The sequence below is a fragment of the Fringilla coelebs genome, assembly GCF_963513975.1.
Source record: "Fringilla coelebs genome assembly, chromosome: 6".
NCBI lineage: Eukaryota > Metazoa > Chordata > Aves > Passeriformes > Fringillidae > Fringilla > Fringilla coelebs.
This window is the reverse complement of record NC_140034.1, coordinates 31715499-31729250: the sequence shown is the minus strand read 5'-3', so window position 1 is coordinate 31729250 and position 13752 is coordinate 31715499. Positions and strand designations below refer to the sequence as shown.

The 13752-nt window shown below is 38.8% G+C and overlaps 1 protein-coding gene across 1 annotated transcript in view; it reads left to right on the top strand.

Annotated features, from left to right (window-relative positions):
• Positions 1-13752, top strand: part of AVEN (apoptosis and caspase activation inhibitor) — an 84713-nt gene continuing 70961 nt past the window's right edge. Inside the window, exon 1 of the mRNA XM_084208174.1 lies at positions 1-292. Coding sequence (XP_084064300.1) covers positions 50-292 — 243 coding nt within the window. The 5' untranslated portion in view covers positions 1-49. The remainder of the gene's footprint in view (positions 293-13752) is intronic.

Genomic DNA, 13752 nt, shown 5'->3' with positions numbered 1-13752 from the left:
TGGGCGGGACGGGCGCGGCCCCAGCGGCCCGCGGCAGGCGAGCCCGGCCATGCAGGCGGAGCGGGGCGGCAGCCGGCCCCGCAGGGAAGGCACCCGACACGGCCGGCGGCGCCCCTGCGGCGCGCCCGAGGCGGCGAAGGAAGGAGGCGGCGGGGACGGCCACGGGCGCGGAGGAGGAGGGAGCCGGGGAAGAGGCGGCGCTTACGGGCACCGAGGAGGCGGGGGACGGGGCAGGCGAGAGCCCCGAGGTCGCGGGACAGCGCCATCGCCCAGCGCCCAGCAGCACCGGCGGGTAAGCTGGAGGAGAGCCCGCCCTCCCTCCGCGGCAGCAGGGGGAGGCGGAGCTGAGCGTGCGGGGCCCCGGGGAGGCCCCTGGGCTGGGGGCACAACCCTCGCGTCTCCTGCTCCTCCCCTTCCCGAGGTGGAGCCAGCCTGTCGCCCAGCCTGTCGCCCAGCCTGTGGGATGGGTTGGGAATGCCGGCGCTACCGCCCGGGACAGCTCGGCAGCTGCGCCGTCCATGTGCTGTAGTCCTGCCCTGGGGCAGCTCAGCCTGCGCGCTCTGGGGCAGCATAACACAGGGCTTGTCTTGCCGAAATACGGGTATAATTTTGCGCTGAAAAGATAAAAGTCTTGTTTGAAAAATGCGTCTGAAAAAATGTCTCCTCCGTTTGCAAATTGAGATGAAGAATTGTTGAGTAGTTTTGGTACACTTGAGATGTTTTAATGGTTGGACTCGAACGACCTTAGAGATCTTTTCCAGCCTTAGCGGTTCTATGATCAGAAGTTGAAATGAGCGTGTGTCTTGTCCAGCCTGCGGTACTCACAGTGAAGACGTGGTAACAGAGCACACCTTACAAAATGGGTATCTGTGATTCACTGGGTATCATTTGTCATTAATAGAAGTTGATATTTGTACATCAGCCCATTATAAAATGTTTTAGCAGATTGAAAGTAGTGCTGACGTACCATTGTGTATCACAATTACATAGACAATTTCCTCTGGAGGTATTATCTACCTCATCATGGTTTGAGATCAACGCTGCCTTTAAAAAGAGTTCCCATAAAAAATGCTTTGGCTACTTCATTCAGATTGTTTTGCTTCTGTTAGCATTGTTGCAACATGGAAATCATGTCCCTGGATTGGCAAAGAGATTACAATGATGACCTAATGCTAATTGGTGTTGGCAGCACTGGGAGTCCTAATGTAGATGGACCAGATGCTACCCCAATTCCAGCATCATGTTGATTACATTCACTTTGACTTTTATGATGCCATGGCTTCAACTGAACCCACCCAGTGTTTTATCTGTATTAGAACTCCCATGCTTGTTGGTGGCTTTAAAAACAGAAAATATTAATTTTGTTATTGTATTTAGATTCATAGCACTCATGTTTTGGGAGATGAAAGGTTATGGCTCGATTGGTACAGTTACTTAGAATGCTGGTCGGTGCTTTCAGATGTAAGCAATATCAATTGCTGAATTCACACTGATGTCTGGGGACAGGTTTGCATCCTGGATGTAAAACAACAGTGTTCCCTCATAAGCTGCAGGAGCATGCAGGGATAATTCAGCACCTCTGTGTATTAGCTGGGGAAATTTCTGTCTTGGACTGATTTTTTTTCCCAAGTCATTCAACCCTGCAATTTAAACGTTTCTTTTGGGACACATTAAAATATGTTTACTTGCCACTGCTTACTTTGGTTTTGACTTGAATATGCTCTTTATCTTAGCCTAGCATATTGACTTTATTTTTGGCTATTATGATTTAGGACTTTAAAAGTGAAGCAATAGCTAAGATTTTCTGAGAACGCTGCTAAAGATTGTTGTGTAATGTTCTTCCTCCACTGGAGGGTTTTGATGTTAAGCACTGTATGGTCTCTTAGCGCACCTGCCACAAATTTTGTGTTTAGCTGCTTGGATGGGACTGGCTTCCAGCAATCCAGCCACAGCATCAGCAGCTGTGCCAGCCTGCAGCTGCTGAATTTTAGTGCTACCTCTGAGCCAATCTCATAATTCACCACTTCTGGAGCAGGGAGTGTGATGGTTTTACCACATTCCCTTTCCTTACTGTGTGCTGAGATGCTGGGATCTTCTCAGAAAAACTTTTTTTCTTTTTTTTTTTTTTTTTTTTTTTTTTTTTTTTTTTTTTTACAGTGAAGTAGGCATTAAATTGCATAATATTTTGGCAGCAGTATTTCTTAGTCAGTTGCATTCATGTAAAAGCACTGTCTTAAAATGTTGTGGTTTGGATGTTTTAATTTAATCACTCCTGAGCTTGCGTTTGAAGCTACAGGATGGCATTATTTCTGACCTCTACAAGATGGAGAAGAAAGTGTCGTGGTGGCACATTCAATTTGCAGTTTTCTGGGGCACAAGAAGACTGGGCACTGTGTGCTTTATGCTGCTGCAGGGGTCCTGTAATTCTTTGGTTTTAGTCATGAGTGATCAGCTGTGTTATTTGCAAAGCCTGGGAAGACCCAGAAATTGCTAAGTCAGTTCTCCCCTCCTCAGCTATGTGCTAAGGGAAAAGGAGTTTAGGTGTTGTGTTTGTATTCATGCCCTACATGGTAGATCCAGCTGTGGATCAGAATCTTAGAGAAGAAAGTTTCGTGATTTCTGTCAGCTCTTGAGAAGGTGCCTCTCTGAGTAAATTCCCAGCTCTGCTTTCAAAACAAGATGCTGCCTCTCTCAAATATGAAATTGCTTTAGAAACCATGAGAAATGTTCTTATTCCTTTTGAAGAGGGAAAAGGATCTTCCACTTGTTGTGTCTTTTTGTAACTAGTGTGCATGTTGATTTAACTGGCTTGATTACTGAAGATTTTGTGTCCTCCCTTCAAAAATGAATGTCTAATTAAGACCAGCTGGTTTACCAAATGGCAGATTTCTTTGTCGATCTGTCATCTTGAATAATTTTCCATTGTTTCAGTCTGCTTTAGCTCATCTATGCTACATTAAATAAATAAAGTGCATTTGAAATTACTCAGTTTTAGTAATATGTGGCATTATAATGCTTAAAGTGACGTGACATTGGTCTAATATTATCTCCCACTTTTAGTCAATTCGGAATTCATGTTTTATGTACAGTCAGAATTTAAAAATTGCTCTCTTTAAGAGATACAGTATATTAAAATAGAAACAACTTTCTGAAATTGTGGATGTGAGGCTGGGTTTTATTTTTATGGTCCTTGACCACATTTTTTGAGGGTTGGTAGTGGTTTAAGGAGATTTTCTTTTGTCCTTTAGGTTTATTACATTTGCAATTTATGAAGTATTCTTTTAAATTTCAATTCAATGATATACCGAGTGTGCATGTGATGCATGCTACTACCCCAGTGCTGTTGAAATTGGCAGGTCTGTTTCAATGTTCCTTTCCTGGCTTTAGGCAGTGTTGCAGTAAACATTTTGTTGTTCACAAACGAATGTTAACAGATGGATTTTAGTGCAGTCTTCCTCATGTGTGGTTAGTTTCAAGATGGCATCACATTACTTTAGTATTCATTGTATCTTCATTCTTGTAGTCCATGAACATTTAGAAGTGATCTAAGAGAACATCTAATGCTGTCAGCATCAGATAAATTTTCCTAATTAGTAGGAGTGAACTGGTTACCGTCTAAGCAACTGCAAAAAGCAGTTGAGAGGCACAGTAACAAAAGTAACAAATACAGATATATTTGATTTCCTTTAGAACACTGTGACAGAACTTGTGCAGATAGAAGAATAGATTTCTGGATCTTGAAGACAGTAAATATTCTGACATTTTGTGTTAATGTTCTCAAAAACAACTAGAAAAAACTTATTTAGATTAATGTGCATCAATTTGTGAGCTGTACTTAATTGCTAATGCAGTGTGAAGAGCTTCCCTTCTCAGAAATTTCTCTACTGTGATGGTTCAGTGTCAAACTGGTGTTTGTTAAATGGGATTCTGCAAGGCTTAGTTCTATATCTACTCTTGTTCAGTTTTCTATTAATAATTCCAACGGGGAAGGATTAAAATATACAGTGTTAATATTTGCAGACAGTGCTAAACTGCCAGGAGGGTGGAGCACAGAACACAGTCTCAACAAATGGAAGAGACAGCCTGCATTTGGGTGTGATTCAAGGTCAAATACTATACAACCATGTCTACGTGGGGAATATCTGTAGCAGTGTGTGACTGATTAAGGTGCAATTTTATAGAAGAGAACTGTCAGCTTAATGGATGAGAAGGTATCAATTAGCGATGCCATTACATTGAAGAACTAGTTCTATTTTTGCAAGATTGGGACTAGCTGGGGAAAGTTCAGAGGGAAGGAATGAAGAAATATGTAAAGAGGATGTGATCAAGGAGGAAAGGCTGAAGAACCTGGTTCTTTCTCTTTTTGCTTTATTTATGAATTTATTTTGAGTTTGTTTTAATCTGGCAAAGAGGACACTTTAGACAGGCCTGGTTAGCAATGTTCCATAAAGTAGAAAGGTTGCTGCAAAGAGATCCATTTTAGGCAGGACAAGAAGAAAAACATTATTAAGAAGGAAGAGGTTTAACTGGGGCCTTGAGAATAGAATTTGTGACTGAAAGATTAGATAGGTTGTGTAGCAAGTACATGGGAATCAGAACAGAAAAATATGTATAATGAAAGTTACTGATTCTGCTTAGTAGACCTGCTGTGTAACCACTTGTCACAGCCCTATTTATTTTTCTTTTATTTTTTCAAGGCTGTCTGTGCAATGGAAAAGCATAAATGCTTTTTATACATCCAAAGTTAATGTATTCTTTTTGGATTCCAGACAATAGAGGAACCTGTTTTTTACAGTGGGACTCCAAAGTTTCATAATAGTCCCTAATTGTTTAGTGTGGAATGGTTTAGTGATATTTGTTGTTATTCATTCAGCATATTTTACCAGCTTTCCTGCTGATATAACAGGAGATTTGTATTGAAAGCATCCCATTACACAGGTGAATATCGTTGCTGCAGAGCAGCTTCATGTCTGACTCTTTTTCTGTAACTTCCTTGGAAAGAGCTTGAGGGTTTTTTTATATTTTAGATGGCTGTGCATTTCTGTCCTCACCTGCTTAAATGCTTTTATTCCTCTTTTCTACTCTCAAGTCTCTGGGGTAGTAATTTGGTAGCTTTTTGGTAACAGGGTGTCCTAGATATTTTCTAGCTTAAAGTAGTAACTTTACTGGCTGCATATTTGGTTGTGTGAAACACAGCTTTCAATCATAATCTTATTTAGATTTAATTATCCAGTAAATTGGTGTGGATTTTATTCAGAGGAAATATAAAATGATAATTATTTGAATATTGGAGAAGAACTTCCCGTCATATTTAACTGAAGATTTTAGAATTTCGGGAAGAGCTGAAACTCTGCAGGCTAAGAATGCATGCATCCATGCATGCATCCATCCGGGGCGATGGACTGGTGCTGGAAGGTACCAGTAGGTTCCAGTAGGTGGTGCAGGCAGCCCGGCCCTTGGCGCTGGCGCCTCCCGTGCTGGGCCGGAATTACTTGGTGAGGAGTCAGGATGTGTTTAAGTCAAGGGGTTAGAATGTTCTCATCTCAGGGTGATGTTTTCGGAACGTACAGCAGAACGTGTGAAAGTCACACGTACATGTGAGTTATTAGGACTTGCCCCTGGGTCTTTGAAACACAGCTGTGAAGAAAAGTTATTTGTAGGAAGGGTACACTTCGTAAAAGTCTGAGCTAAAAATCTTGTTGTGCTACTGTGATGAATGTTTAGTCCCAGATAGCACAATACAGGAATTTGTTTGGGTACAGGAGTTTGTTACTGTCTCTCTCAAGTGAGAGACACTAAGTATTTCTGCTAAAAGTCAACAAATTTGTAGAAGCAATGAATTTGTTTAAAAAGTTGTGCTATACAGTCCTGCTGCTGTTTTTCCTCACAAAAGAAACTGGGTAGTTTCATGAGCCCTGTTTTGAGTTTCCAGCCAGTCTAGTAGTGCTGCACAGTGTTTTGTAGCAGTCAGAAGGAGTCACTGTATTAAAGAAGGAATTGAACAAATGCTGATGATTGATTCAGTGGTGATTTAGAGACTTAGAAAAAGTATGGCAGAATATTTCTGGATTTCAGGATTTAACACAGGGTTTCAAGCCTGTGTGATTCAGTGTTCTATGGTAAGGCATAGAGAGGGGTCCATATATTTCCCATTTATTCTTTCATGTATGCAATTCCTCTGTATTATGTGTATGTAGGGTGTCTGGGGGGAAGGGTTGAGTTTTTCTGTTTTGTTTTTTTGTTTTATTTTTGAAAAGAAATCTTCAACTTCTCTACAGGTAGACACTGTAATACACTCCTGTAAAACCATAAATCTGCTGGAGTGTGTAAGAACCTTGCCTTAAGGTCCTGTTTCTATTCCTGTTTCTCTTTTCCCAGAGGATAATTCTACATTAGAGACTGCACAGTCTTTCTTCTTAACCCTGCAATAGCCAGGGTCTTTGTCTTTTAGGAACAGAGTGGTGATGCTGCCCTACAGTTCTTCCTAGGCTCTTTCACTGACCTGTTGTGAGGCCTTGAGGTTTTTCTGATTGCCTTACAAACTAGGGGGTTTTGCTGACTTGGTTGTTTTTTCAGATTTGTTTTGGTTGTTAGTTTGATTATTCTTTTTTCCCCTTGGTTTTTTTTTCTTCAGTGTCCTGTTTCAGACTGCATTATTCACATCATGATGCTTTGCTGATTTCACTGGTGTATTACGTTCCTATTAATTTGTAACAAAAGGTGGCATGCCCATGGAAGCAATAGAAGTGCAGATGATCCCATTCTCAGAATGTCTTTTTCTTCCACTTCAACAAAATTGTTAGCAAGGATGTTAAAGGATAATTGTGATTATTGTCTCAGAGTAAAATGTTTTTGTAGAGACAAAATTTAAAAAAAATAATTGTGCTTATGAGAAAAAGTGGTGCCTTCAATGACTTTGGTGTGGCTCTTAGTTTTAATTACTGTCAGGGATGGGGTTTTGATGCAAATTTGCTTTGTGGGTTGCACTGGGGTGTAATATTAGTGGACTCAGTGTGGTTTCACTCCCAATGGAGCCACACTTGAAGCTGTCCACCAGTTGTCCAGACAGCTGACACTGTGTATCTCACCACTGCAAGCTGGATGCAGAGTTTACCTGCAGATACTGCTCTGTGTGCACCTAAGTGGGCTCACCAGTGTGAACTGTAGCCTGTAAGGATATGATGGGCACATAAAATCATGGGATTGTAGTCCATCCCAGCAGGTGCAGCCCAGTCCTTGTTGGTAATTTGTGTATGTTTGCACTCTCAGAAAGTTCTAAATTACTTCTGAAGCTTCTTCACAGCAGTGTTAACTTCATGGTCTAGGAGCATCTTTGTGTGGTAACTCTTATTTTTCAGAATTATACTCCAGACCAATAGCAAAATAAAATTAGATTTTAACATCTTGGGGTTTTAAGTGTGGTGCTGCAACATGGAGGACCTTGGGCAGTGATTCTTCACTACTATCTCAAGCTGCATGTTGGATTTAGGAAATCATATTCTTTAAGGCTATTTAGAAAAATATCTTTCACAGGGTTTCTCCCTCCCTCTTCCAAAAAAGGTTGGAGGTGAATGAGGAAGGGATGCCGGAGGTTTGAGGGGTGATTTCTAAATTGTCTGCAGTAAGTTGCATTCAAATTGGATATAAAAATAGCAAAGATTGTTTTTTAGTGAATGCAGTGATATTTGAAAACATCCATGGTATTATACCACTCTGGTATAGTTATAAAAAAGTTTCATAATGATGGTTCAAATATGAAGCAACATTGCAACACTGAGCACCTCAAGAGACTGATAGTGACAAAATAAACATGGAGATGTGATACACACAAGTGGAGTTTTCCACTGCCACTTGGTAAGTTTTGTTCTGTTTGTGTAGAATTGTTTGAACCTTGTTTAATGTTAGGCTTTTTACAGATGTTACTACATATGAGTCATGCTCTTTTCTTCAGCTGTAAATAGGTTTGAACATAAGAACTTTTCAGGATCTAGACTTTTTTCTTCTGTTTTTTCATACTGGTATTCTGCAACTGCAGTGATGCTTTTCAGAGAGGAATCTTTGGTTATACCAGGTTACAGTCACATGACAAATCTGTTTGAATTTCCTGTAACAGATTTTAAAAATCAAGGAGAGAGAAATATTTTTTGCTGTTGAAGTTATTAAGAAAGTTTCTAGAACCATACTTTGTGACTGTTGAAGCAGTAGCAATTTTATGTAGAAATGTCAAGAACAAGTCTCTTTCTTGTGTACTTGATGAAATGTTTTTGCCTTTAACTGGAGCATCGTTCCTGTTAGGCAAAACATTGATTTCAGAATCAGATATCTCTCTTGGCTAATTCTATCTTTAGATAACTCAGAGTGCTGAGTTCCAGAATCCAACATTTATGAACCAGTCTTAGTATTTCATCCCTCTTTCAAAAATTCTCATCCCGTACAATAAAGACTAGAAGCTTTTTTTCATGCTACCTGTTCTCTCAGCTGCCCTTTCTGCTAATTAAGCTCCTCTTCAGCTTTGGTAGATCTCTCTAAAGGTCACCAATAGAGCAAACTAGTGAAGAGGATTACTCTTTGTAGGGATATTTTTTTTCTTTTCAAGAAAGAACCTTTGAGTCAAGGCTCTTCCTTCCTCAGTCTAAAGGGAAAAAAAAACCAAAAAAGCTTTAGCTTTTTCCTTTTTCCCTCAAGTTAAAAAAAATTGTTTATAGTAGAAACTTGAATCTGTACTGGAAGAACTCTGATACCTAGGTGAACAATAAGAAAGTAAATTGTTTTTGAGAGGAAACACTGAAAAGTCATTGAAGGCTCACTATAAATTCATCAATAGGTCACTATGTCAATATGAAAAGACTGTGAACATACAAACATATGTTTTACCTCTTCTCCATTAATACTTTTATAGAAATAATTTTTAGCTTATTCTGGTGTGTGTCGCTGTAATGATGGAATAGATTGAATGTTTAACAGTACAGTTTGATCTCATTATTACTGTTGACAAATCAGAAAGTGCAACACAAAATATTAAATATCGAGATTTTGGTTTTGTCTTTGCATTTCATCAGGTGTAGTCTGGAAAACATTGTGCATAAAAACAAAATTATTTGCAAATATCTATACTGACTTGTTTAAGCTGGCTGTCAAGAATTGCAATTAAGTGACTGTTACAAATGCTTGTTTTCTGTTGAATAATTGAAAGGGGAAAAATCTTATTTAAATTACATGAAACCCTGAAGGAAGAAGTATAATGAAAAGTTGTTTAATTATTTTCTGTGAGACAGCAAAACAGACTGATGACCTTATCAGTAGTTGTTTATTTTCTTGCCTTCTTGTATTCTTTGTTAGCCCCAGAAAATACTGGTTATGATGCAGGAAAAAAACCTCTCTTAATAAGGTAACGTATTATTTTCAGCTCTTTCAAAATATCTAGCAAAATCATCCTTGTGTGTGTCAGTTTACATTAGAAACGGTTGTTGGTAATGTTACAGAGCCATTAGCACTGACTTTCTCTGGTAAAAAGGCAGGCAGGGGATACAGAGCCTGTGTTGGATACAGAGAGTACACGATGAAAAAGTTTCAGTCTGCAGTGCCTGCTGAGGCGAAGGATTTGAGGATGTGGAAAAAAGTTCAATCTGAGATCTGTTTTCTTCCCAGTTTCAAATACAAAGTGCAGCTGAAGCTTTTGTTCACTTCTTAGATAAGTGACCTGCCAATGAACTTGAAATAATTTTTAATCCGAATTTTCCTCAATTCCCTCAATTTCCCTCATGTTTTTTCAGACCCTTTGTATTTAATGTACACACATGGTATTGTCCTATTCCTGTGAAGAGAATAGGAATGCAAGACTGACATTAAGTGTTACATTCTTGGCTTTTTTGGTTTTTTTTATGTGTGTGGTGATTGTGCATCTGCAGGACACATAGGCCAGCAGCTTCTTGAGTTCCCCTAATGGGAGTGTCCAGGTGCTGTATAAAGTAGAATAGGTCTGGCTGAGGAAAGAGGCTAGACCTCCCACTCCAGTGTGTAAAACCACTGTATTCTCTTGGGAAGTAGGAGTTGCAACTTGGGATGCATTTGTGCAGAAAAAGGAATTGAATTTATTTCCACTTTCTGGATAAAATGCTGTTGTTGCACAATAGCTGAAGAAACATGGATTGTACTTATTCACACATCTCTGCTTTATTTTGGCACTCCCCTCTCTTTTGCCTCAGTCCCCATCTATTCTCAGTTCATTGGAGGACAAGCAGAACTATTTTTGCTGGAGAAAAGGTTGTTTCTGTCCAAAATGCACTGCTTTGAGGCCAAGTGCATGCCACACATTGATGATAAACGATTCTGCTTCTGACTTACCTGAGTCAAGACAGTATGACGTCTCTACACCTTTTATCATTGATGTATAGACACAGTCCCCAAACATACTTATCATTAATTCTCAGACTGTGGTTTAGGAGTTGGAGAACATGCTCTGGGATACTACTGCCTCTACTACATCTTTGAGCTATCCTACTGAAAGGGCTTGAAAATGGGGTGTGTGGTGTGTAGTTGCCTTTTGTTTTGGGGCAGTATGTAGAGATGCATTGTGCATAATACAGCTGTATTTTAAATTATAGTGCATGTGGATTCAACACAAGTCTGTCACTTTCAAAGACAAACCCGCCACAAATCAGACACTTGGCCGTAATTCGCTACTTTATGGGACAACACCTTGCACAGTGCTTGTGAGAACTCCTGTTGATCAGCTTGAGCTGAGTTTGTTCTAGGAAAGGTGCTACTGACTTGTGCCAGGCAAATTGATAATGGAGGGTGTAAGTAGCTGGTTTTTTTTTCACCACTGGGGTATTCTGTCAGGGAGATCCTGCCTTGACTGTGAGGCAGGGATTATAATCTCTTAAATTCATCACCTTGTTGAATTACTGTTTCACTAATTTCTCCTTTCCTGTTATCACTGAGCTGGCTGGTTTGCAAATACCTAAGAAAATGGATCAGCCTATGCATTTCTCATGTAATTTAAGACACAAGGAAGAAGAAATGTTTTGGTGTCTGTCAAGTGGAGAGTTAGTACTCTCTGCATCTTTTCTGGTTTTCCACTGTATAAAGAAAAATTAATTGTAGTATTGGTCTCGGAAATGCTGTTTAGAAGTCTGTGAGTTGAGGATTGCATCTTTTTGATGTAGTATTGTTGTAGTACATGGCTATTTTGTTTAGCATGACTCAATTATTTTTATAATTAATCTAATTCAGTATAGCTATTGTGCTTGTTTGTTTCTTCATATGGGATTTTGATTCTGGGTCATAATTATGTATTTTGTTTGCACATCAGACAAACTGCTTTTTATCCGTAATATCTTTTTAATAACTTATTGATTTACGTGTGACTCGCTGTTGGTCCTAAAAAGTACCCCTTTTTTACTCCCCTTACTGAAAATATTGTCAAATCAGGCTATTTGTAACTCAAGTTTTAGGGCTTCGATGTGCCATGACATCAATGTAATAATGCAATTCAATTTACAAAATGCATAATGGCTGGGTCTGCTAGTTTGTTGATAGAGGGGTAATAGAGATGTGAGGTTTTTTTGTAGCATGTGAAATTATATTTATGAAATGGCAATACATTAGTAATGAAAGATGAAAAATGTAGCAGCTGTGCTACTGACAATGTTGCAGGTATAGTGAAGGGGTGAGGAAAACAAAATGCTGCTTCCTGGAATTTCTTATACAGGACCTTTACAGGGTTTCAAGTTGGTAGAGTGTCTCCTTTTGCAGCTTTAGTTTTCATTATGTAAATATTTATATGTTTGGAATAAGCCATTGTTGTGTGATGGTTGATCTTAAAAAGTGACAGATGTTGGCAGCTTTAATTTAAAATCAGGATAGAATTTCCCACTGTGAACCGAACACCAGTACTTGTATATAGAACCTGTAAAATGATGCCTTACACACTTTAGAACCTTAACTGATAAAAGGGTCTAAAAGCAGTCACAAATGGCAAATGTTCTGAGGTTTACGTTAAAAATTTTATCAAGCAACATAAATATTTGTAGCAAAGAATTTTTCTAAAACTGTATGATTTTGACAAAGGACACTTCTGTGTCCACATGAATTATGCGAGTAGGACTAGTAGTGGAGAATCTGTAAGTCTTTAATGGGAAGAGAAAACAAAATTTACTTTAGAAAAAGAAGTTTAACATTGCAGGAAATTAAAACCAAGGATATGGCTTATGAGTACACTTAGCCAATTTAGCAGATAACTGCTGCCAGATATGAAGGAAGGACTTGCTTCCCAGTTCCCATGTTTCATGGCATCCTTCCAGCCTATCTAACCATTATTTGGGCTTGTCTGATTCTGCTGTGAACTGACAAAGGAAGTGAAGCTGGCAGAAGGTTAGAAGTAGAGGAGAAAAGGAAACTATTGATTAAGTTTCCATCAGTTTAGGGATACCATTTCAAACAATCCTGTTCTGTTTGGTGTCTTTCAGAATTTTTTCTTTTTTAATGCTGTGACAATGGAAAATAGAACAGTGTGGGTGAATATCACTAAGCTATTTCTATGTTTTGAAATACATAGAAAGAATGTTTTACTCCTATGTGCTTTCTTTTTTACAAAATAGGTGCATTTTTAAAAGCCCTAAACTTTTAACTTGTTACTATCTCATATCAAATATTTTTGAATTTAAAGGTAGGCGATTGTTTTGTTGTTATTAAAGCGTAAACTTTGGAGGCTTCCTTTTATGTATAATATAGCAGAGCAGAAATCTTTTGAGAGTTTTTTTTTGGGGGGGTTGTTTGTTTATTTTTTTCTATTTTCATTGTGGCAAAAAATAGATCTGTTGAGAAACTTTGTGCTGTACTTCTCCTTGCATAAGAAACCCTGAAGCTTCTTCTTGTTGTTTTTGATCTTGGTACTGTTGCTAGATTTTTGTTGGCTTTGTTCTAAAGCTGTGTGCATGTAGGGGTTGCTAAATAAACATTAGACTTGTCAATATAACTAAGGTCTTCTGAAAACCTTTCTCTTTTGAGCAGACTTTGTTCCAAGTTTATAAAATAAACTCTGTGAGTTAAAATCAAATTTTTCTCTGTTCTGCAGATGGATGCTTTGACTGAGCTTTTTACATAATTTGTTGTGCTTTTACTTCATCATTGATACAGTTGCAGAACTACAAAGCTGTTCAATATGTAGAAGTTTATAACAGATATGTTTCTTGAGAAAAGCTCTCTAACCCATTGCCTCGTGAAAACTAGTAAAATAGCAATATCCTTTAAAGCATCACTTAAGTGTTAAGGTGAATATTTCCCCTCAATAAATTTTGCTTTCTTGATGTTACAGAACTCCTCATGTGTGTTCTTTACAAGTTCTTGTTAAAGCTGTTAATACAACTGCTTTTGCAATTTTAGAAGTGCTGGAATAAAACAGCAAAATGAAATACTAAGGATTAAGTAGACTGTTGGAGGTTTTCAAGCCCTGAGATAAAGCCCCAACCTACATGGTCTGATTTCAGTTTTGACCTTTTTTGAGTAGGCAATTGGACAAGATGACCTCTTGCAATCCCTTTCAGTTTGGATTACTCTGTAATACCGTGACATTAACACATAAGAATTGAAACAGTTTCAGGATATTGTCAGTCTCTAATGCAGCTTAGGAAACTTCTTTTTAGGAACAGCAGATTTGGTAAAAACAATTGTCTTTCTCCAGGAGATTTCCTTTACCGCTCCAAAATACAAAGTGTAACTTGGTTTTGGAATAAGACATACAACATTCAC